The 25,255-nt window shown below is 41.6% G+C and overlaps 1 protein-coding gene across 1 annotated transcript; it reads right to left on the bottom strand.

Annotated features, from left to right (window-relative positions):
- Positions 1-729: 729 nt before the first annotated feature.
- On the bottom strand, positions 730-25,255 carry BRMS1L (BRMS1 like transcriptional repressor). The gene is made up of 10 exons (XM_061611669.1): positions 24,882-25,255; positions 22,097-22,187; positions 19,924-20,051; positions 16,672-16,751; positions 10,624-10,720; positions 7,869-7,952; positions 6,604-6,668; positions 6,422-6,461; positions 5,158-5,284; positions 730-3,131 (listed from the first exon to the last, which is right to left on the bottom strand). Exons 1-10 carry the CDS (start codon positions 25,015-25,017, stop codon positions 3,008-3,010), a joined length of 972 nt encoding a protein of 323 aa, XP_061467653.1. The 5' UTR covers positions 25,018-25,255; the 3' UTR covers positions 730-3,007.

The raw sequence follows: 25,255 nt of genomic DNA, 5'->3' as shown, positions 1-25,255 counted from the left end.
TAATTCTCTATCTTTGGAGATGGCAGGTGTTGTCACCATTCACCATATGCTCAGAGGCACACGTTACCAAATTCTTGCAAGCTACACAGTAAGTGGATTGGACTGTGAAAGACCAACCCAAATGGTGTTTGCATTCTGACAAACTTGTAGGGCAGTCCAATATCTCAGAGAAGAGGTCAGGTCTCCTGCTCCCCTGGTGCATTCACTATAGCTGCCCAATTTCCCTGCTTTTTAAAGTTTGATAGAAATAGCTGTGGGCTATAGGTACTTTCTTAAACCACAAGGTTTTTTGCCTATTAGTGAATTTCCCTGCTTAGATCTATATTATCTACAAACTGGCTACAGCTCTCCAGGATTTCAGGTACAAGTTTTTCCCAGTCCTAACCTGGAGGTGTTAGGGATTGAACCTAGGACCTTTTGCATTCAAAGCATGTGCTCTACCACTGAGCCAGCCTCATTGCTGTAATGATTACAGCCAGCCTCACTGCTGTTACAGCTAGCCAATGGCTTCTCTGTATGTAAGGTTGGTTCACAGGATCTTGTGTGAATTGGTCTCACCCTCTTGCCGACACAGATGGTATGATGACAACTTCTCAAGCTGCTTGCACATCAGACCTATTAGGTCCATTATATTGGCCATACAATTTTTTAAAATTTCCTTGAATACATTTCAGTTTTTATAAAAAGTTATACTGCAGAAACCACATATACACACTGTACAACTATATGTTTTCTCCATGACAGGTTCATTTATTTATACCCTAGGTTAAAAAATACAAATATTTCATTACAAAAAAAGCTTTATCAAACTGTGTACATACAGTAGGTTTTGTCAAAAGCCAACCTGTCATCATTACTTTATATACATTTGGCTAATATATGTGACATGCACAGAAACAAGAGAACTGCTCTAGATCAATTTCAGAAGCCTGGGATTTTAGGCTTTTGGCAATTGTCAAATGGTTTTCTCATATCAGCAAATACATTTTCACATAAATATGAAAGCAGTTTATTGACTAGGATAGACTTTATTCTGAGCCTCAGCAACTAGAACCAATTAAATTGGCAAGTGAGAGACACATATTCCCAGCCACAATGAAGTATGACAACATGAATATAACAAATATTTATTTAAGCAGCAATGGTTGGCATCCCATGGCTCTCTGCAATGTTGCACAAGTGCCCAAGCTTGGATTGTAATGCAGATTGCTACAAGGTTTTGTTGTGTGTGTATGCACATGTTGATGGTGCAGGACAGATGTGCTTCCAATCTGCAGAACTGTGCAAGGGCAGATGCTGGCAATCCTTCATTTTAAAAAAATAATCTCCATGTACACAAAGCCTTCTCTGAGCAGAGGCAGGCTGTCCCTGTTAGGCTGAGCTGAAACTGTTTTGTTTGCAAAAGAGGTGCTAAGATAAGAATGTGAAAGGAGAGCCAATTTTCAGAATAAAATCAAGCCTATTGAATCCAGCTTTAGGGCTCCTTACCTCCAATAAATGTTCAGCTGAAATTAGAAGGACAAGACATAAAAAATACTTGTCTGCAGGCTGAGCAGTTTTCCAGGCATGCTTGTGGGTCTAAGTGTTACTATTTTCAAGAAGGGCAGGCTGCCCTCTAAAAAAAGCTATAGCTTTCTTTATAAAGCTACCCATCCATGTCCCCCAAGATATTTGTTTGCTGAGATGAGGTTGGGTTATTGAAAATGCAGTTATTTATTTTTACACATAAGGATTTTACTTCAGGACTTGAAACAGTGCGAGGTTGAATGTTAAAATTCCAGATTTAGCACCAATCCAACCTAGAACATCAAAACACTTTTAGCAGTCTTTCCATCAGATGCAAACTTTCTTCAAAGGCTTATCTTAATGGATAGTAAAGTGCACAAAACCACCAAGTAGCATCTCCTCCTCACCCCTAACCACAATCACTTCTACATGCCTCACACATCTATGGTAAAACTAAAAGATCTTACTCCTGATGCTAAGTTTACAAATGCAAACTTTCTGAGGTTGTGAAGCAGTGAATACCACTTTTTTCTGCCCAATATACAATTTCAAAGGGTTACACGTCATCTGGCTACAGATACATTTAATTACATATCAATATGCAGTAATACTTTTGGTTATTGTTTTACCCTTTTTAGAACAGGCACTCTTATCCTTTGGAGAGAGGACTTAATACTAGTAGAAACAGAAACCATGCCATTTGCTTTGCACCAATTTTTTCCTAGCAAACTCCTTCTTTGGTGCTAGTTTTAATAGAAATTAGTAACAGTTTCTCTCAAGTAACACAGGTGGAACAACTATTGGGGGTCTCCACTTAATTTTAGTTGCCCATTTAAGTATACTTTGACATTAGGCTACATCAAAACAACATTACACAAGCTAATGTAGGTTTGTAAGACAAACATGACATGTTCTCTAAAATGCAAGGAGTTCTTATATGTAGTGATAAATTTCACAATTACCGCATGATCTATTTAAAAAAATATAAATACCACTTTGTTTCCATTTTATACAAATGGATTTAGCCTACAATCTTAGAAGCCAGTGTGCTATGTCGTTGAGAACCAAAAAGGCATCCAGGTGGTTTTCTTTCTGAAGCATCCTTTCTCTTCCCCTGGTAGCTCAATAGGCAATTTTAAAATTGGCTTGCACATTCAGCCATGTAAGCAGCTGCAAACGAAACTTAAAAACATCCCAGGCAGCTGTATGCACAATTCTCTCTCGTGCATGCACATAGCTCTTCTGCAGGCTTAGTCAGATGTTCAGATGTCAGACTCTCCAAAAGGTTAATGTTTTCTATCTTAGGCGCTGAAGCCAAATTAGAGGCAAGACGTCATGGTCAGCATGATTAAGTGTCACTTATTCTAAGACATCTGTATGATTACTTACACTACTACAAATACACAGATACTGCCACAAAAATAGATGAGAATACACAGTAAATACATCTTTCATCTCATGGCACATCAAGCAGGATAACACTGTCTGGTTGGTTTAATGGTCAGTTGTGATTATGTTTGATTGAATATTTTCCTTTCTGTAGCTGAGAAATATATAGTTTGGATTTGCTTCCATCAGGCCTCTTAAACCACACTTCATCATGGTTAATTGTTGTAATTATGGCACTGCAAAGAAAGGAGGGGAGGAATCAGGAGCACATTAGTGTCCATATAAAACTACAGGATCACCCTAAACTGCATTGCCATTTATAAAGAGTACTGCAATTATTGCTAATAGAACACACAAGCATTATAACAAGTGCCTCATTAAATTAAGGATAGTTAATAAAATACTGGAACACTGATACTGGAAGTGTACTAAATACTACTACATTTGTTTACTAACCATTCACATCTTTAATAGCTGCCTTTTGTTAAGGAAGGCAAAAGAGATGGTCATGTGTGTAGGTTCAACAGCAGATCGACTAGCTGGCAATGGTGTAGCTACAACAGTGTCCTTAGAGGTGACTTTAGTACACTATGCTGTTTATCAGTAGCAACCCCACAACAAAGTCCAGCTATGTCAATTATGTGGCCTCTACATACAAAACATAACTGACTCCATGTTGACCAACATAACTGACTCCATGTTGACCAACATTCTCATTGGGCAGCCCATAGGCAATCTTCTCCAATCCTGCCCTAATTTCATTGTTTATATTTTATAAACATAAACATACCCATTTCCCAAGTTTTATAATATGTATTATGCACTTTACCCATCTTTCCCATATAAGCGCAGTACATAATAATTTTTCATTTGCTGTCCTTTTGTCCACATTACCCATAATTGGCAACTGGAAGCCCTACACAAGTTGGGAACCATATATCTAAAGTACTGGAGCCACTTTCTGTCAGCCTGTGCACTAATTACAGCCAGGTCAGCCAAATCAGCTTTTTATTCTATTGCAGCATCAGATCAGTATGGCTACAGCTAGAAGCAGGGCTTCATTGCTGCTTCCCCTAGGTTATAACAGAGGGTGGGCAGACATGAGTCTTGTGGGATCTACTTTGTTTTTTTACTAGAATGCTGAGAGTCATCAACCAGACCCAGATGCAAAAAATATACACTCAGAATTAAAAGTATTTTGAACCCAGGAATTTGTTTGGAGTACCTGAACTGAACACAGTCCTTCCACACAAAAACCCACTCCTACTTTCCACCACTCCTCCTAGTTTTCAGTTCAGCAGCATTTTTTTTGTGGGTGTGTACATCATTTTGTTGTTGAAATTATAGACAATTGCAAGTCAGAAATTCAGAATGATTTACTTCAAATACTATAGAGATCTACCAGCAGACTCCTATTTACCTTCTACCCACCCCTGGGTTATGGAATATACTCCCGGTGGAAGGATGCACTCATGCCTGATGAGTTTTTGCAAAGTGGGCAACATTTCTCTATTTCAGTTGGGTTTCAACAGATTTGTTAACTGTTTAGCTTTAAATGTATTTTTAATGCTTATGATTTCCCATGAATTCTCCTGTTATGTTTTGTTAAGATGCTGTCTGGGAAAGCGGTGGTAATGCAGCTGAAAGCTCTGCTCACGGCCACAGTTCGATTCCAACTGAAGGAGGAAGTCGAATCTCCGGTAAAAGGGGTCGAGGTCCACTCAGCCTTCCATCCATCCGTGGTCAGTAAAATGAGTACCCGGCAGGGAAAGGCCAGGGAAGGAACTGGCAATCCCACCCCATATATATGGTCTGCCTAGTAAACGTCGCAAGACATCACCCTAAGAGTCGGAAATGACTCGCACTACAAGTGTGGGGACACCTTTACCTTTTTAAAGTTAAAAACAACAATATAATACAATTTCAAGAAAGTTATGTAAGAGCGTGCTTAGATCTCTCAAAGTATTTATATGCTGCCTGTTTTGTCATTTTAAAGGATCTCTTTTTTGTCATTTTAAAGGATCTCTTCCACTGTGTATGCCAGTGAGGACTAAATGCCCCAGTAGATAGATCCTTGCATGCAATAATGGGCTGCAAGCATGAAACTTCATCTGAAGATCACTCTGGGCTCACCTGCCACATACCTCTTTCCCACCAATAGCCCTTGTATATGAGTTTAGTATTACTAGTTTGGTGAGACTAGTATAGAATCCAGTTTAAGTTTTTGGCCTATTTGTAAAGAGTTGCATATACTATTTTTACCTTGTAGGGCATTCATCTTTCCTATCGATGCATATAGTTTGTCCACGTCCATACCACTCTCCATTATAATAGAGTCTTCCTTCTTCAGATCTTGCACTGTGTACATGTTTTTCCAACTTGACAGGGGCTGAAAGAACCAGTGCAGACAAGACTGACAAAACAGAACACTAGCTTTAAAAAGATTAATTTCTGTCTACCTAACTTATTGCTTGTACAGGTAGCCATCATGCACCAATATTCCCACACTTCTTCTAACCCAGATGATAGGCTCTTAAATGAAGAAAAATACCCATATAAATTATTTCTCTTTTGAAAATTAAAGGATAGGCAGTTTGTGGTTTAAATAGCATGCTTAACTTTTATTGGTTTTGTTACACAGTTTAAAGAAACTTTGTATTTTTGTTAAGAACACCTCCCATAATTATAGAACAGAGATAGGGAACCTTAGGCCCAGGGACCAAATGTGGCTCTCCAGGTCTCTCTCTCTGACTCTCAGGACTCTTCCTGGCCACATCCCCTCTCCACAGGCCACAGCCCTAACTGGCCCTGCTTTGCACCCTCCTTGAGTGGTTCTGCTACTCTACAAAGTATCCTTGAACTCTGATCATGCTTCTTGCTTGCCTGATTGGAGCACAGAGAGAGATTTGGGAGTAAATTAACACCCGTTGCTCCACCCAATTTTGCTTCTGGCCACACCAATCACTGGCATGTGGCTCCGGAAGGTTGCCTAGAAGTGAATGCAGCCCTCTGAAAAAGGTTCCCCACCCTTACTACAGAAGGCCTCCTTTCAGGCTCTCCAAAATGAAATAAATGCTTTCCAAGCCACACAGGGCAAAAAATTAGAGCAGCTTAAAAAGCATTTCTTTCTAAAAAATTATTGCATTTTTTTTTCCAGAGCAAGGATTTCGACTTGTGCCACAGAAATCTCCCTCCTTTCTCAGTGTGTGCCCTGCACCTCTAAAAATCTGCTCCAAAGGGCTGGGGAAAACCCAGAACATATTTAAGAGGTGCTCATGGAGGAGGGGAAGGTCTGTTGTGCAAGTGGAAATCTCTGCCCATACAGAACAAGTGAGTGGGATGCCGCCCAGGATCTCCTTCCCCTCCCTGCCATTGGAATGTACACATATTTTGATTTGTTTTGATTGAAGGTGCACACACTGAAGAACTCCTCATATTCAGCTCTTAGCATCTATGGCCAAACAATTCTGGATTGTTATATGCAATAGGCCAGGGATAAAGCAAACGTTAAACAGATTGTCCTTACGTTCCGTTTTCACTCTATGTGGCCCCAAAGTAGCCATTGCCTGAAATAAAAAATGGTATGCCAGTCACCCTTTTAGCAAATCAACTTCTAAAGAAACTTTGTTGTAAAGAGCAACTTCAACTTAAAATTTTAGCCACATCCATTCACATCAGCCCTTCACAGAAAGCAACAATCAACCATACCTTTCTTATCGTTGTCCAGTCTTCAAGTATATCGAGATCTTGCAGCATGTACACTATATAGGGCCGTTAATATGTTAAGGGACTTGCACATTTCCAAACAGAAACATATTATAGACCCGAAGCACAGAGCATACATATTTTCAAATATTAAGGTTTGTCCTGGAGCATCAATACAAATTTATTTAATTTTTAAAAATCCTATACTGCTCTTCAGTACAAATTCCCAGGGTGGGCTTAGAGATATGACGGCGCAGAAATGTTAGCTGATCAGTAGTGTCTTTCTCTGACCTCACTGGCTGTCTTAGAAACAGACTCTTTCCTCCTCCCATTTGTTATTTCAAAGCACTAGCATTCAAATTAAAATGCATGCTTTCCATTTTACAGAATTAAAAACAAAACAGTCAGGATTATAACCAAATATAGCAAACCATACAAATAAACAGTGGTTAAGAATCATGTAGGGAAGATTTGTAACCTAATCATCTCTACTCAGAAAGAAAGTCCACTGTGAAGAGTAGGGCTCCCTCTTAAGTAAATGTGCGTAAGATGGCAGCCTCATGAAAATCAATGGAATTGTGAAATTAGCTCTACCAGATGCAACAGACTGATACAGCTTTACACCCAAGACAAAAAAGAAAGTCAAGGTGAAAAGTAGCATTGCACCATTTCATTTCCCTTGCTTTAAAAAAGGCTAAATGTGTGGCTACATATCCTTTCAGGTTCTTAAAAAAAAATTAAAGTTGTTCCAGAAAGTGCTCTGACAGCGGTGTGTGCCTGTGTAATACATGACACAAATACAAAAGGAATCTCATGACAACTGCTACCAACAGAGCTACAACTCTTAGTTTTTAAAGGATGGTAGTGGGGAAATAGGAACGCTGGGGTACCAATAGATGACAAGTGATGCAGCATCAAATCTCCATATTCTCTTTAAAAATAAAAATAAAATGTAATATCCAATGTTAGTCATACTCACAGCAGATCAGAATATTTGGATTTTGGCTGGATATCACACAAGGTTTTTAAAAACATCATTCCATTGTTATAACCATATGAGACATTCTGTAAAAATGTGACAATTGTAATGGGTAGACCAGCTCCTAGCCACCATTAAAAATACTGCTCACAATTCTCAGCCATGGCCTTCAAAACAATGTCCTGTGTTTCAACTCACTTAGTTTCTTAATGGAAGTTTTACAAAGTACAATCAGCAACATTGTAATGCAGTGAATGTTATATCCAGTCAGCAGCCATGAAAAGGATATCTGATACAACCACTGGTTTCTTCTTATCTGGACTGAACGGATCCTTCCTTTTTTTCCTAGACTGAAGTTCATCATTCCATAGCTCTGAGGAAATGTAAGAATGTTGCAGTTGGAACTAGCACACAGGTTTCCAAACTCATCCCCATCAAGACAGACATTCTATAAACAAATTTACCCTTTGTGCTACTTTAGGGAGTGCCACTACACTGACTATCTGGTCTTATTAACATTTATAATAAATTATTTATGGCATTAGGCAGTGAGAGAGAGAGAGAGAGAGAGAGAGAGAGAGAGAGAGGGAGAGGGAGACCCTTGCACTTGATTGCAAACCATGTCTCTGACCAACTCCAGTTTGACACACACATTTGACCCCTTTGTATATGCTCTTACTTTCCATTTCTGTGCAGCAGATCTCCCTAGCAAATTCAAAACTGGTAAGATATTGTCAATATCCATTATGCTTTTCCTTTGGTCATCCAATTGTTGCCAGAAGGTTCACCAATTTCTCTTTAAAGCTGGAATTCAAAGACAGCATCCATAAAGGCAGTTTCTGACTTTCAACACAGACCTTTGGTCCATATAGCACAGAACTGCCTACACTGACTGGCACAGGCCGGCAGGAATCCTAAGCCAAGAATATTGTGCATGTAAATCATGGGCTGCCACTGAGCCATTTTTTGGTCATCTGCACTGCTGCCACACCTTCCTGGCCCCTTGAGCAGAAGATGCATGCAAGCCGAGGGCCAATGTTCCCACATAATGGATTGATGAGAGGTAATGATGACTCCCCCCTTAATGTAGCACATGGGGTAATTGCCTCCAGGGACCATATCACCAGAATTGCTGCTACTATACTACTATACTACATTTTGGGTGCAATCCAACTCAGCGGAGGCTGGCGGAAGTGGAGCCGGAGGTAGGAAAGGTGGTGGAAGGGGCCGCCACATCCTACCTGCACTCAGGAGCTGCTGGGAGGGCAGGACACTGGCTGCACCAGCAGAAGGAAAAGAAAGCCATGTTTCCTTCTGTCACCCTTTTCCTGGTGTATCGGCTGCTGGGACTGTGGCCGCAAGACTGAGATGAACAAATTCAGGATGCAGTGTAAGCTCCCCTCCCCTCATTTCTGCCCAACACACACCCAGAAAACTCTTTTCATGTCTTCTGCCAGCTCCACTTGCACAGGTCTCATGTGGCAGCAGTTCCCTGGATGTGCTACGGCTGCACCTGGGACGGACATCTGCTGGAGCAGCTTGGCTGGGCTGACACCCTCCCTCCTCCGCCACATCCTGTATCCCCTTGGCCTGGCAGATATGGCAGTTGGATTGCACCCAGAGTGACACTAGGCAGGATGCCGTAAGATAAATGAGGTATGGGCGAGTGGTTGCCCTGGTTTGGCCCTGGTCCAGTGGCAGCAACTTGGATGCGGGCTGGAAGGAAGCACGACAGACCTGCCTATAATGGGCAATATGAACAAGTTTCTTGGTTACGTACTTTTGCCAACTCCCAGTCAGTATCACACATTTCATCTGAGGTCTTGATTCCTCAACAATTTCCTCTGGTTATGCTTATTTTAAAAATATAAATGTGTTCCAAATTGTCCTGGAGAAGTTATTAATTTACAAATGTGTAACATTAGGAAACAATTTTTGACGGATACCATTCTAAGTCCGATACCACTCTTTACTAACTTTAGTGAGTTTAAATTACTTCTCGTGTCAATTAGTAAAAAGCAGGGCCAGATCAGATGGGATTTCATCCAACCCAGAAAGGGCAGGCAAATTTGATCCAAATTGAAACTTTATTGTATAGCCAAAGGCCTTAACAATATATACAGAATAAAAAAAGCCTTCTTTGTCCTGTGTCCCTCTTTTTTTACAAAAAAAATAATAATGAAAATGCAAGGGAGAGACATGTTCTCTAAAATGACTTGAGTTTATTTGATGTGTTTTGGAAATGGAAATTTCTGCTTTACCAACTGCTTTCTAACAGAGCAGGTTTCTTAGCTCTAGGTTAGCCTTCCCCAAGTGTTGTTGGATCCTAACTCCCATCAGTCCCAGCCAGCATGGGCAATTGTCAGGGACAACGGTAGTTGTAATCTTACATCTGGGGGGCACCAAAAGATTGCTCTAGATCATTCCTGAGTCAAACTCAGCTGCATTTCCAAAATGTGTTGGTCTTTAATAAACTCAGGCATTTTTGAGAACCTGTTTCTCCCTTGTCTTTTCATCACACATACTGCCGTCCCTCTTTGCTTCATGCTTTATAAAAATGTCATTTGTGGCAACAACTGGAGCAGAGCACTGACCACTGCACTGCCACATGCATTTTTTTTAAAAGAAGCACTTCTGTCTCTCCCACCATGAGGCCCCTCCCCTGCCTCCCAGATGAGGTAAACTGTTTCATTCCTCCCTGAAAACCACTGAAAGCCCCCCAATTCACTACCTGCAAATGCGGGGTGGTGATGAATGAGGTGGAGAGGGAATGCTTCAGTTAAACCCCCCCCCCCAAAAAAAAGGCTATTACAAAACCACCAGTAGTATACTAAAGCTGGTTGACCAAAGTGGCGAGAGAGAAAATGCACACAGAGGACAAATCTGAGGGGGTATCTTAAGACTATTTCTGCCATTCGTGAGCCAAAGAGAGGCTCTTAAGATAACCCCAACAGCACACTGCACTTCATTTCAATATTTTATATATATACTACTCTACCAGAAAATTGTTTGGCAGCTGTCAACTTCTTCCACCTCTTAATTACCTGAGGTAATGTCAATGCTATGCCGGTCTTCTTCAAGTCGCCTGATTTTCTCTTCTAGTTCACTTTGAACTGTGTCATACAACAAGAGCTTTTCACTCTGAAAGGAAAAGTTAACAATGTAGTCAAACATTAGCCAACTAAAAGCACCCAATACATAATCTTCTACAGGATTGGGCACTCAAGAGCAATGGAAGTAGCTTTCTACACAAAGACCTGATGCACAAAAAACATTCATGCGCCAGAGGCAACGTGAAAAGGCTGGCATCTGATGCTGAGAAAGGTCATCGTTTCAGGTATGTGAAGCAGATGCAGCCATACGCAAATAGCGGGTTCAACATTTTGCAGAAGATTCAAGTGAGTGCATGACATAACAAGAGAGAGGGTTAAAAGGGTTTTTCTTCTTCCAAGAAGTGCCTCAAACCCACAAAGCACAAAGTCTAGCCTTATAAAGAAGAAGGACTTTTACCAATACTTTCCAAACAGTGGAAATACATACAAATGAAATAAAAGAAAGATGCCCTTAACACACTATTCATAAAAAGGAGAAGCCCCAAACCTCCAGTTTTTCTTTTAAAATATGGTATGGCTTATAGCTAAGTAACTGGTAGAACACACCAAAGGATTTCAAACCCGCATAGTGAGCAAATAAGAGAAGCAATGTGGTCAGAATACAAAGACTATGCAACTAGTTCTGTGTGCCCAAAGTGGTTTAAAAACGTTCAACCCATGTTCCCTAAATCAAGCAGCCCCACTTCCTTCCCCATTGACTACACAGCAAATCATGATTGAAACTGGTGTATGTTCATGACATGGGCACCTCCTATTTAAAATAAAAAATCCCAAAGGGCATGAACTAGCTCTTTAAATCCTGATTATTTCTAAGTTCACTTAGGGTGGATACAAAAAATTAAAAATGTATGTTTTTATTTGTTTGTTTACAAACCAGTTGGAAACAGTTTTAAATTGAATTCTGAATTTAAACATACAACATATATCTTCAGACTATATTCATGATCAGAACACCACCACCATCAAAGGATATCTCAATGCAAAAACAAGTTTCTGTGCGAACAATGGCTATGGATTTATTTCTGTTAGACTCATCCAGGCCTCTCTGAGCTTGTTGGATATGTTTGTTTGTTTTTAAATGCAGATGGGGATCTCTATCCAGGTGCTGCATGCATCTGGTTGCACAGGACTAGTGCTGGATATATATACAAGTGAATTATTTACAACTGGAACAATAAAAAAAATGTTGCCCTCTAACAAGAGCGCTTCTGTTCAGAGTTCCGACCCCCAGCACATGCCCCAGGTTACTACACACTGTAAGGAGCTGAAGCAGGGCATTTTATCCTACACCTATTGCCTCCCACCCCTGAATGCCAAGTGGCATTCAGCACACTCAGTCCTCCCCGGTCTGTTTTGTTTTTTGCCCCCTTTAAGAGTTTTTGTGTGCTTTTCAAAAATATTTTTTGTACCTCTGCAATCCTCGGGTTTCCCCAAGCATGCCAATACCACCATCTTGGCATGATTTCCTTTGACACAACCTGAATTTGTTATCAGAGGGAGTGATGATTGCATTTATTATTGTGGGAAATTATCAATATTTGTTTTATTTCTTATTTTATTTATTAATTAAATTTATATCCTGCCCTTCTTCCCAGCAGAAGCAGCCCAGGGCGACAATTTATGACTGTGAAACAGCATGGCATTTCTTTTCATCTCATAAAGAAACACTGTATTGCCCAATAACTACCATCCGTTACTTCTGCAAAGTTACTGGAACTTCAGCCAGGATCCAAAGAGCTACCGGGCTCATGTGCAGGTTTAATGCTGATCCAATAGAATTTTTGTCTTCCCCCCCCCGAGCATCTGATCCATATGAATAGTTTTTCATGCTGCATAGGGGCTGCTGGTCAGAGAAATTCAGTCTTTATGCCACAATTAGTTCAGGTGTCTGGAGCACCATCGGATCACATCTTGTGGGATCAATTTCACTTGCTGCAGTCAGAAGATATGGACAGGGCACTTGGGGTGGTGAGGCCATTCTCTATTCTTTCCCATCATGGCTGATAAAAGTCTAGTACAGGAAGATTGACTGAATGGGTCCAGGGAGTGGTTAATGCCTCACTATGTGAGGAAAACATGCCCACTACCTTGAAAGAGGAGGTGGTGCAACCCTCTTGAAAAGGTACTCCTGGGATCCAGATATTTTAAGAAAACTACTGTCCAGTCTCTAATATTCCCTTCCTGAGCAAGGTGATGTCTGACCGGCTGCACTTATGGAGGAAGCAGACTATCTAGATCCCTTCCCATCTGGTTTCAGGCTTGGTTTTGGCACTAAAACAGCTATGGTCGCCTTGACTGATGACCTTTATCAGACAGAGACAGGGAAATGAAACCCTGTTCACCTTGACCTCAGTGGGTTTTTTTACACTATTGACCATGGTGTCCTTCTGGAGTGACTTGGAGATGGGTAATGGGGAATTTTATATATCCATAGATGTATAATCATAGATATTAAGAAGGCACATTTCTTTTACAATCATAAGGAGTTAAGTATTGAACTTCAGGCCTATTGGGGCCCTGAGATTCATGCGTATAGGGAACCCTGAATCTTAGTATTTAATTCAGATCTGAAAGAAAGCAAAAACCTGTTTCAATGGCAACAGGTCACAGCGATCTCCTGTTTCTTTGCCAAATTCGGCTGGTGCCAAGACCCGGCTGATGCATGATTATTACTTTATTGTTCGGAATCAAGGAGCATTTCAATTGTGAGAAGAAGCTGTGATTGCCAATACTTGAATGCCATCTAAAGGAGAAAAGTTTTATAGCATAATCAAATGTTTTAATGAGGAGAAATAGAAAGATTTTAATAATGATTTTAAAAACAATCTAGTGTATTAAATTACAACTTTATAAGTGTGTCTTCATTAAGAAAAAGGAGTGACTTGCCTGCCTCTATATATCTCTGAGCCTGAAGGATATTAGTTAGCCAGTTACCCAGTTTTCCTTTGTCTATGTGGTTTCACAATGTAGCTCAGGGGTTTAAACAAAATCCTCTTTCATGAGTTGTGTATTTTATAAGTAAGGAAATGGGATTTCTGAGAAAGTATAAGAACATAAGAACCCCTATGGCAAAGGAATAGAACTGGGGGTGCTCATACATTCACAAACACCCTGAGTTAAGTTCCCAAACTTAACTCAGGGAACTTGTCCAAAATATTTCCAGATGTACCTGGGTCAGCCTGACTGATCAGAAACAATGCAACAATGGCATATGGAATGTACTGGGTATGCTTGAAAACATATTCACAGTAGTAACTGTTCCAACCAGTCCCAAGACAGTAGGACAATGGAGACATTAACAAGGTGGACAGAATCTTGGAATCACCACTGGAGTTAGCTAATGCTTTCTGATTGGTTTGGAACGATGTTAGGTGGGCAAGGACTCATGAGATTGGTGGAATCATTGTCACATGCTGCAACTGTACTCTATAAAAGAGCTTGGACACAGTGCCTCACTGCAGTCCCTTCCAGACTTTCTGGGGGACTGACCCTGCACATGCTTGTAGAAATAAAGGCCTACCCTTTTGCTTTAAGCCTGTGTCATTGATTACTTAAAGGACCCCCAGCAAAAGATCCCAAGGAGAAAGAATTCTCCAACACGGGGACTCGGGGAACTGGAGGCACTATATTACAGTGGTTCCACTCTTACCTGCAAGGTCACTACCAGAAGATAGCACTAGCAGATTTTTGCCTGGAACTGAGGTTTTTTAGTTGTAGGGTCCTGTAAGGATCTACTGTCTCCTGTGCTATTCAACACCTACACAGAAGATCTGTTGGGAGCTGTCATCTGAGGATTTGGAGCACAGTGCCATTGGTATGCTAATGGGATGCAGCTCTACCTCTCCATTCTATCACAATCAGGAGAGGCTGTGAAGGTGTTGGACTTGTGTCTGGAAGCAATGATGGGCTGGATGGGGTGGAAAACTGAGGCGGAATTCTGATAAGGAGATGCTGTGGGTGGATGGTTCCTGGGTCTGGGAATTAGGCACATAACCTGTTCATAGTTTGGGAAGTAGATTCCAACTTGTAACTAAAGTCAGGTGGCTTCTGTGGCTAGGAGTGCTTATGCCCAGCTTAGGCTGGTTCACCAGCTATGTCTGTTCTTGGATCGGGATAGCCTGGTCTCAGTTGTCCAAACTCTGGTGACCTTCCATCTGTAATACGCTAAACATGGGACTGCCCTTGAATATGGTCCAGAAGCTGCAGCTAGTGCAGAATAAGGCTGCTAAGTTGATATGTGGGGCAGCCCGATGGGACCATGTGCGCCAGTCTTTAGATCACTACACTGGCTTCCAGTGAGCTACGGGGTCCAATTCAAGGTATTAGTACTAGCATACAAAGACCTACACAGTTTGGGACCCAAGTACCGAAAAAAGCACCTTCCCCAGTATCAACCATTTCGCGCCCTATGATCAGCAGGGGATGCCTTGTTGGTGGTGCTGCCACTGGGGGTTGCTCAGTTGGTAGTGACCAGTAACAGGACCTTCTTCATGGCGGTTCCCCATTTGTGGAATGCCCTCCCAAGTGTGGTGTGTCAGTCTCCCTCATTATTACCTTTTAGGAGAAATTAAAAACAGTCCTGTTTACCCAGGCATCTGATTCTGAAATATCTGTCCCTGCTATTTCTGAAATTATTAGTTTTGAGAGTAGGTGATTGTTTTTAGGAGTCTTAAAATGCTCTAGGAGGTTGTTTTTAACTGTTTTTAGGAATTGTAATTGTGTTGTTTTAATATGGATATGCTTGCTGCCATGGGCTCCTTTGGAGGAAGGGCAGGATATAATTTTAATAAATAAAAATAATACTGAATAATAAAGGCCACTGGGCTTATGGAACTGGTTTCACTGTTCTTTGGATCTGGGTCTGAATCTTCATGCAAGAGATCTTACTTAGGCCTGGTTCAGATTTCATAATTATAGTTTATTCAACTGGAACAAGCCACGTGACCACATGCTTCTTCCTCACTCCTCAGCATCAGATTCTGGTTTGGAGGAAGCTCTTAAACCCGTTTCCTGATTCAGTTGTCATGGACTCTGTGGCTTAAGAAACCAAGAAAACTTCACCAGGCACGAGAGAGGATGGAAGGGCATGACTGAGGAAGATATGTATGGGTGCACAGCTCATTCCCATTCTGAAAAACCATGGTTTATAGGATTGGGATCATTATGCCTAAATCAGCCCTTAAACAGGAAGAGACAAACAGAAATCCATTCATTTAAAAATTACACCTGGTATTTTTAAAGCATATGGTTCTACAGAGCTATATGGCCAAATTTTTGTAATTATGTTCTTAGATAGTTTTACATCACTACAAACTAATGTTTTAATTATTACAATAACCAGTTAGTATGCATACATTTTTCTGAAAAATGGTGAATTAGAAATTGTGACCTTAATTTGAATCATCCCATTCTGAGGTCATTTGACGATTTTCAGTGCTTCATGAACCTTCTGAATTAAACAGTATCTGAGTTCTTGGTATGCCTTCCAAGTAGTTCAGTGTGCAACTTATTTCAGATCACAGAACTTCTTAAAAGTAACTGCACACAAGGGATGCTGTAAAAAATGTGGCTCAGATGGCATCACAGCACTGAAACACATCATGTAACAGTGACCTGACCTACCACCACTCGTGCAAGAATAATGCAAAATGTATTAACTCCAAACATACAAAAGTTAGCTAAAGCATATTTGGCTCATTATGTGTTCCCACTGTACCACTCAGTACAAAAAGTGGCATGCTGGTCTTTCAAGATGAGGATTTCACAAGGCTGATTAAATATGCTGTTAAGTGTTTCAACGTAATTTTCACAAAAGACCAACAATTAAAAGCACTGCTCTCTTCTGTGGATGAAAATGTTACAATATTCTATGTTCAAAAATAATTATCAGCTGTACAACTTGACCATGTGAATGTTTCCCCAGGAGCAAGTTCCATTAGTTATAGACAGATGAAAACCCTCTTCAGTTAAAAACAGTACCTCACAGTGTTGTCGGGAAGCTTGAATTTCACATTCGTATTTGTTTTTCACAGACTCTAAACAGAGCTCTCTGTAGATACCTACGAACAAACATTTTTGTTTAAACCTTCTTTGGGAGAGGCAACATAGGGCCCACAGACCTTTATTAACTTATCAATGCATTCCCCAGCCCATAAGCTACAGCTTATCAAACTCCGAGGAACATGGTATTTTTAATACACAAAGGACTGGGGAAATCTCATTATAGAACCCCACCCCACAAGAATTCTTCACCAATGAACTCTAAATGCCCCTTTTCAATCCACTCAGCCTCCTCCTTCAACCCCAGGAAATGGCGCCTTTGCTCCTCTGCTCATCCTGTGCCCCTTTCTCAATAAAACACAAACTTCCCCTCAAGTGTCATTTTCACACTTTCCCTCCAAAATGTACTGTTCAAAGCACAGAGCTATGAAAACTAGAAAGCAGGCTAGAAATAAAGCTAAGGGGAAAAAGGGGGGGGGAGAAATGAAGCTGCTAATCCTGTCTCTTTCCTAGCTCTGAGCAGGGCCCATTTGCTCCTCTGCAAATCTTGATTCCGGAACACAGAATGTTATAAAAGCTGCTCCCCCATTCCTCATGCAGCCAGGCTTTGGTATTGTTCTGCTTCCTGTGCTAGAGGAGAATGGAGGAGTAGGGGAAAGAGAAGAGCGTAACACGCTGTAAGTAAGAAGGTACCTTGGAGGTCAAGCAGATGAAAACAGAGTTTGCTTTCATCTACTCTGGGGATTCTTTATATATAGTGTTCCTTGAATCCTTTACTCACCCCTCCCCCTTTTAACTAGTCTACAGATTACAGAGATGATCAATGTACATACAAATCCTTGCTCTCTTGTTAACTGGTCTTGCTCCAGCACCTCCCATAATAAACCAACAGTCCTGGAGGCCAATAGAGATGGATTTACTGGGACAGGAGAGCCAGAGTAGCAGCTCTATGCCCACTGTTTCGGTATGTGAGGGGCAGGAAGGCCTAGGTCTGAATATGATTTGAGAAATTTAAGTCTGTAGGCTAAGCTGCCTAGCAGACTCAAGTGAGGGATGTGCCCAATGCTAAAAGAAATGTAAAAAGGAAGCACTTTGAAATGCAACATGCTATTCCAAAACTTAAATTAACAAACCTTTTGACAAGCACTCTTCAGCTACTGCCAACAGCAGATGGTCTGATGGGGCTGTGCCCCTCACTGATCTTTGTCCAGCTAAGTCGCTGCAGCATACTGAGTGGAGAGGGGCATGACAAGGTCGGTACAGTGCAAACACACAGGCAGGAGCACTGGATTTGTTCCATCAGTGTGTTTGTGCTGCACCAACATCACCACCACCACACCCTTTCCCCCTCCACCCTGGGATGCTACAGCGATTCAGCAGGATGCAGGCCAGATGAGCAGTGTAGCCTCACCACACCTTCTGCAGCTGGCTACTGCTGCTGCTATAACTGTTGTTTCAGAGAAAGGCATTTTGGAATTGAAAGAGAGGGTTGATGCACCTCAAACCAAGCAACAAGAGTTCATCTTCATCTGTACAATGCCTAAAAAAGTTTTAATTCCACATCCACTGAAGTGTCTCCATTGATTTTAAAGGGCTCTGTATTTTGCTCAAGTATTGCTTTGAAATCTATAGATGCCAATTAATATTGCCTCCAGAGAATGTTTGCTATCATTATTTAGTTAAAATCTCATATAAACGCAGGACTGGATACATTAATATCATCACCATCACTGTTTATTTGTATGCCGCCTTTCCATAGCAATCTATGCTAAAGGTGGCTCACAACCAGCAGAATTAATTTTCTACCCAAACAGCAGCCCCTAAACAACACCCCACAGTCAAGGTGGTCTCTCAGTACCAATGTAATTTCCAATAATGCCACAGTAAATTTCATTTCAGCATGCCATAGACTAAATATATGCAGATTAAGATTGCTTTTCATGAGTGCTGCTTTGTATTCCTATTTGAAATGGTAGTAAGGCTGACATTTAAGAATATAAAAGTTCCAAAGGCTTGTGCAGTGAGCTCCATATGCACAGTAGGCATTCAAATCAACTCTTTCAAAAGTAGTCCTTCACATTATCTGCCATCACCACACAAAAAATAAAACCTCAAGGAAGTTTCAGAAGCAGTCTTCAAAGCAGCATGAGAACATACCGACTTAAAAATAAGAGAAAAGTTTCTGTGTGCCCTGCAAACACCTTGAAGAGTTGTGTTTACAGTCACTTTTCCTTTCAAAAATCTTAGTCCCACTGGCCCTTGGAGTGGTTTTTCAAACTCTGGATCTAGAAAGCCCTTTAGATGCTTGACCAACAAGATGATGAAAATGAAAACATAAAATGGAAATGTAGGTGTGACCATGCTACAAGTGCGTAAGCTATAATGCTGCTGGACTTCCATCAGTCCCCCCACCAACCAATAGTCAGACACAATGGGATTTGTAGTCCACCATCAAGAAGTCCATAGATTGCCCTTCCTGCTGTAAGATTATGGGCTAGTTTGCGTACAACATTCCTTACTAAGCATATCATAGTTTAATATGCTAGTATGTTTTAATTGTTTTAATACTGAATTTTAAACTGCTTAACCTGCCCTGGGACCTGTTTGGTGAAGGGTGGAAAATAAATATAATAAAATGTTATTACCACAGTTTATTAAGTCATAAGTTGCTTATTAATGAACGCTGGGCCTTTATGTCCCCCCCCTTTCCTCATGCACCAGCTTTGGCGTTTCAGTCCTGGTCTCCTTCTATGTGTGGAAATGGGAATTGTCGTCTAATGTCAGTTCACAAATCAGAATCTTAAACCATGGTTAAATCCTGATTTCCTGTTCCAAACATAACAGGAAATGGTGGTTTAAAGAGGCTGAGGCAAAAGTGCCAAAGCTGGAACACAAGAAAAGTGGCAGGAAGGTGAGGAGAGTGAAATTCTGACATTCATTACTCAGTTTCATAAATCATGATCACACCTAAATCTGAGGGATGTTGCAGTTATGAGAAGAATGGGAAAGATGCACTTATTTGGGACACAGATTAAGGGCCTATGCTGGTGAAGGCCTCCATATGCTACCAACATCCAGACTCGGCGCCAAAAACCTTAGTGGGAGTTTCAAAATTAAGCATTTGAGAGTTAACATGGAAGAGATTAAAATGTTTTTGTTAACATTTAACTTCTACCTAAACCCTGCAGGATATATCTAATTGAGTCAACAACAACCACTTTATGCACTTACCTGCCACTTTTGTTCGGATTTGCATGTTTTCTTGCAGAGCTGCCAGTGGTTCTAAGTACTCTGGTGCCTTTCCCGCAATGACCTCCTGTAGTTTTGCATCCACTTGGCTTAATCTCTCCTTGTAAAGTCTTAACATAATGAAGATGAAGATGGAGTGCATTATATTAAAGACATGCAGAGAACAGTATATAATAAGATTTCTACAAATCCCTTTTTCCCAGCCACCAAAGGCCAGCACCTAACAAGCCCATTAAGCCTGACAACCCTGCAGAAACAGGACTTTAAAACAGATTGAACTGTACAACAAATTATCATCAACTTAATGCTTACACATTGTTGGATCTTTACTATATGCTTCCTGATTTTAGTTTTTAGCTTAACACCTAGAGATGTGAAGGCCCAGAAAAAAAGTTGTTCCCCATCCCACCCCATTTTTTCCCAATGCCTTTTTTTGTTTTACCAAAAGTTTTTGGACTATGACATATAAAAAAATATATAGAAGCTTGTTTCAATCCAGGTAAACCTTCCATTTTAAAAAGTCCAGGATAAATATGCTGACAAATACAAAGAAGCAGAAACTGAGACTGATTACATTTCATGTAGCACTCATTGAGTCTTGGTCTCCCCCTGCCTCCTTTTCTCAGCTCTTTTTATGTCTGCTTGAGACTGTTGAGGACTGGAGGAAACATAATTTTCAGAATAGATAATTTTCTTTTTGATGGTTTCTCCTGTTTTTATTGTTTTTTGCCTGCTCTCATAAAGTGGCAAAACGAAAGAGATGCTAGGTTCCTTACAGTTCCACACCTTGTAGCTCCATTTGTAATAAATATTTATAAAAAGTTAAAAATTCAATTCAATTTCTAAATATTGTCTGATTACCAAACATGATAATTTAATGACAAACCAAGTTATAATGCATTTATGTTCCTAAAGTAGCAAAGTGATGTTTGGTCTGTATTATTTAATTTTTAATCTGACATCTTCCAGATTTAATAGTTATCTCTTAAAAACAATTCCAATAGATTCGGATTGGGATAAATTCGCTACTTAAAGGCTTACTGAATAGATGTCCCATCATATGCATTTACAGCTTATATTAAGGCCTGTAGTTTAGTTATAGAACACCTACTTTGCATGCAGAAGATACCAGGTTACGGGCGCAATCCAAATGCTGTTTATGTTGGGCTGAGGGAGTTGGATGTGGCAGAGTCCTGGCTCAGCTGGGCTCCAACAGCTGAAGCCCCTCATTCCAGCTCAGCCAGGGCACAGCTAGGATTCTGCTGGCTCAGCCAGGGGTCCACCAGGGAAACCCAGCCTGGTGGAAGAGCTGGAAGATGGAAAAAGGGGCATTCTGGGGGGGTGTCGGAGGAAGGGTTGTGAGGGGGAATTAGGCCACACCCAACTCATGTTCTGAGCACTCCTGCAGGTCCCGATCCGAGGAAAAAGGTCGGTCTAAGAAAATAATTGCAATGGAAGTCTTTGGAGAGCACTTACTCCCTGGTAAGGGAATTTGTGAGACCCGACTTTTACTTTCCGGCCCCCGTGCACAGCTCCTGGCTGAGCCTATGTTCAGCCAGGCCAGAAACTCCTGAAGGGCAAATGGATGCTGTGGACCTTCCCCCCAGCTCCTTTTGCGCTGGCTTCCCGTGAGTTGGATTGCTCTGCCCATCCCTTGCAATTCCAAAGTGGGCTCAGAAAGATGAAAACTTGGGAGTCAATGCCAGTCATTGTAGAAAAAGCTAGATGTATTGATGGTTCAGTTCAATAGAAAGCAGCGTTCTATGTTCCATCTACACTTTTATTTTACTAGGACCCCAAATATCATCAACTAGAGACAGGTGTGAAAAAGCAGTGGTGGGGAATTAAGGAACAGGATTCAACCCAGGAAATTGTTTTTATAGCATAAGTGAGCTCTGAATCCTTTTACACATAAATCTGACTTCTGGCTTTCTCCCAAGCTTCCTTCATTTCAGCAGCCTAATTTGGGGGGAGGGAAGCCTTTTTGTTGTAGCTATTGTCAAGTAACCAGGATCTACTGGAAATCACCCAGAGATCTACCAGTAGATCCCAATATACTTTTATTGCCCTCCACTGCTTCTGATAATTCAAAGCAAGCTCAAGATTACGAGAGGACTAGAATCCAAATGAAATGCTATGTATTTGATTCACTTACTGATCTTTGAGGTCTGTAAATTGTTTTTCAAGATTGGACATCTCATCTAAACACTCCATTCTTCTTCTTTCACAGTCTTCATCGTCCATTTCTGAGAACAGAATTATCCACTTTAAGAATACATCACAGCAACTGGTTCTCCTTGTCCTCTGGTCTGTTTTATAGAATTTATGCCCAGACTGTTCACTTTTTTAAAAAAAACAACAACTAATGTTCCAAATGATGACGTTTCAAGAGGAATTAATGTTTGACAAACTTCGTTTTCCTTCTGCTCCTCATCTGAACTTGGAACAGAGCCAAATTGGATAAGCTTAACTTCATCTTACAATGAACTACATCAATATTTTAAAATATTGTCCAACATGGAACCACAGCATTTCAGTAAATCAAATAAGTAGGAATGTACAATTGGTAACATTTTCCTATACTAGAGCAAGAACCAGACTTTTTTTGGCAGTCTAAATAAGGGAGAATTCTTAACATTTTCACAGTGCCCTGGTTTCTGCTGAAAAATGGCCTCCATACATCTCTATACGCTTTCCAGATTGTATGGCAAGTACCCTTGCCAGCATCATTAGGAGATATGGCATTGGCTAGGGTGGATAAGTTTGTATCAAGGCAATTAAAATAAACTATTTTGAAATGTATTTCCTGAACATGAATGCATACTAATTGGTAACTATACTAGTTACATCAGCTGGTGGGCATGGTTTGGGGTAAATGGCCTCACGGGCCAAACTGCACCCTTGGGGGACCATGATTGGCCTGGAGGCTCCCCACCAGTGACCTCACAGTTGAAAGGGTTCAGGACACAATCATTAGCACAAAGTGGGGTGCTCTTGATCAATACTCCCAACCCATCCAGTTGCATTTGTAATTGATTGACTTATTGACTCGCTAGGATGAGTCATTCTTAGAAAGCACATGATAAGGTAAGCAAGCAGCAGCAGAGACCTCACCATGTGGGAAAGTTCAGCTCCGAGCCAGGCCAGTAGATGCTCCCCTCTTTTGCAGCATACTGTTTCCATGCTTGTTCCCAAATCCTGTTTACAAACGTATAAAGCATATTCTGTTCCCTCCCACTTTCAATCCAAGCCCCCCTACCCCCATTTCAATCTCAACCTAGCCACTCAGATCAAAGTACTTTATGCCTCCCTCCCAGTGGCCTTAGCTCACTAATATAATTGCAATGTGTGTTGGCTCTGATGCTTCAGATGCTGGATGGAGAGCACTTCACTGAAACTCACTGGATATTGAACTGAGGTCTGTGTGATCCATATTGTCCCAGATTTCAATGTGCAGGTAACTGCAGCTACATCCTGAGATTCTCCACTTTAGTTCTCCCCTTTTGTCCCATCTGCCCTAAACACACACACACACACACCATAGGATGCCTGCCTGGGAGAATATGAGCATCCTTTCCCTTTAAAAGATTGGGTACAGTAGATCCGGGCTATGTCTGGGCTAGGTTGGGCTCTTCCTTTCTGCCATCTGAGGCTGCAAGAAATGCTGCCAGTGCCATCATTGCTGAGTGCTTGCTTGCTATAACATAGGAAACTTAAAAGTTCTGATCTTGGTCACTGGCATTCCCTATGAGGCTGCAATCCCATACACTTTTGCCCAGTAGTAAGTCCTATGGAACTCTGCCAATTCTGAGTAGACATGTATAGGATTGTGCTGTATAAACGAAGAGGATGCCTGAATGCACCAAACTGAAACTGTGGAACCGAGTAGTTCTGCAGATGAATAGTTTGGTATTCATCATTAACATTTAGTTATGTTTATTGAGAGTTCACCTTATTTGTGGATGTGTACATCTTTTTGTTGTACCTAATGCATGCAAGGTTTGTGTGTTGTATTTTGTAGTGCAGGTTTATGGTAAAAGATTTTTCTCCACTTTCTTCATTAGTCTGTCCACTCATCCGGGCTTGTATCCATCTAGATATGCTATTGTTTCCTCCTCTATTATTCGGAATTAATCTTGCCCATATATGTTTGTCCAGCCATTTCCTTGTCTCCATCCAACCTCACTTCTTCCCCTTTCCCCTTCTGAGATTCTGTTTATCTGTCTCCCCCATAAAAATGTCTTTCTCCTTTAGCCAATACCCTCATCATCTTCACCTACTCTCTATCCTATATACTTGCCCATCCATCTCCAAATCAACCCTCCATACAAGCATCTTTTCCCATCCTTTCTCATACCTTCATCCTTCTATTACGATTGCAATTTTAAGAAAGGGGGTATGCAGATGAAGTAAAGAATTGTGTGTTTGTGTGTCAGAGAGAGGATGGTCAGATGCAAAAGAGGACAGGTGAATCCTGCTACTTTATTGTTTCTGTAGAAGGGGAACGAAGATACACCTGCTGAAATGCTCTCTTCTACCCAACTCAGGAGCCCCATCCTTTTTCGCATCTGGCCATCCAAGAAAGAAAAGGGTGGCTATACAGAGCAATCCTATGTAGTCTACTCAGAAGGAAGCCCCACTGACTTCCATGGGCCTCACTCCCATGTAACCATACATGGGATTGCAGCTCTATACTCAAGTTTCTTCCTCGCCTGTTCTTACTCCTGCACCTACTCCTAGCTGCCCTGCTCTCTCCGATCCATCCCTCCCCCCGACCTAACGGGCACCAACCGGCAAGGGGGCGTGTGGGCTGCAGAAAAGAAGGCATCAGGCTGGGCGAGGGGCGGGGCTGAGTCCTCCTTTCCACCCACCGGCCCAACCCAAGCCAGGCAGAGTTCGCTTCGCTGCAAGCGCGTGCTGAAGGGAGCCCCCCGCTTCACCTGAGCTGTCGCCCTCCTCGGACACGGACGAGCTCTCTGACTCTTCTTCTTCGGAGCTGCTGCCCTCGTTCTCGCCGTAGTCCACCTCCATCTCATCGTGGTTGTTCTCTTTCTTCTCCCGCGAATGGACCGGCATCGCGCCCCAATACCCCGGAGACGCTCGGCGTCGCTGCCTCTTAGGGACCGGGACAACAGCCTCAGCACTCAAGCCCTCCAATGCGTTAAAGCTCCGCCTCAACGAAACCCCGCCATCCACCTTAGCCCCGCAAAGCCTTACGCTCCTCTCTGTCGCTCATTGGTGGACACCTCGCCGCCGGGGTGGGGGGAACACAGTAGCCGATGCTACGCGCGGCGGAGCTTGCTCTGCCGCGGAG

This window comes from Rhineura floridana, chromosome 2 (assembly GCF_030035675.1).
Source record: "Rhineura floridana isolate rRhiFlo1 chromosome 2, rRhiFlo1.hap2, whole genome shotgun sequence".
Lineage (NCBI taxonomy): Eukaryota > Metazoa > Chordata > Lepidosauria > Squamata > Rhineuridae > Rhineura > Rhineura floridana.
This window is presented reverse-complemented; position numbering and strand designations above follow the sequence as displayed.

Bases quoted from the DNA above. Each gene is read 5' to 3' on its own strand.
- BRMS1L (XM_061611669.1), bottom strand. From the start codon at position 25,017: ATGCCGGTCCATTCGCGGGAGAAGAAAGAGAACAACCACGATGAGATG. The intron at 20,052-22,096 runs GTAAGTGAATCA...CATTATGTTAAG, and splicing joins TTTACAGACCTCAAAGATCA to ACTTTACAAGGAGAGATTAA. The intron at 3,132-5,157 runs GTAAAAATAGTA...CTTTCTTTGCAG, and splicing joins AAAGATGAATGCCCTACAAG to TGCCATAATTACAACAATTA.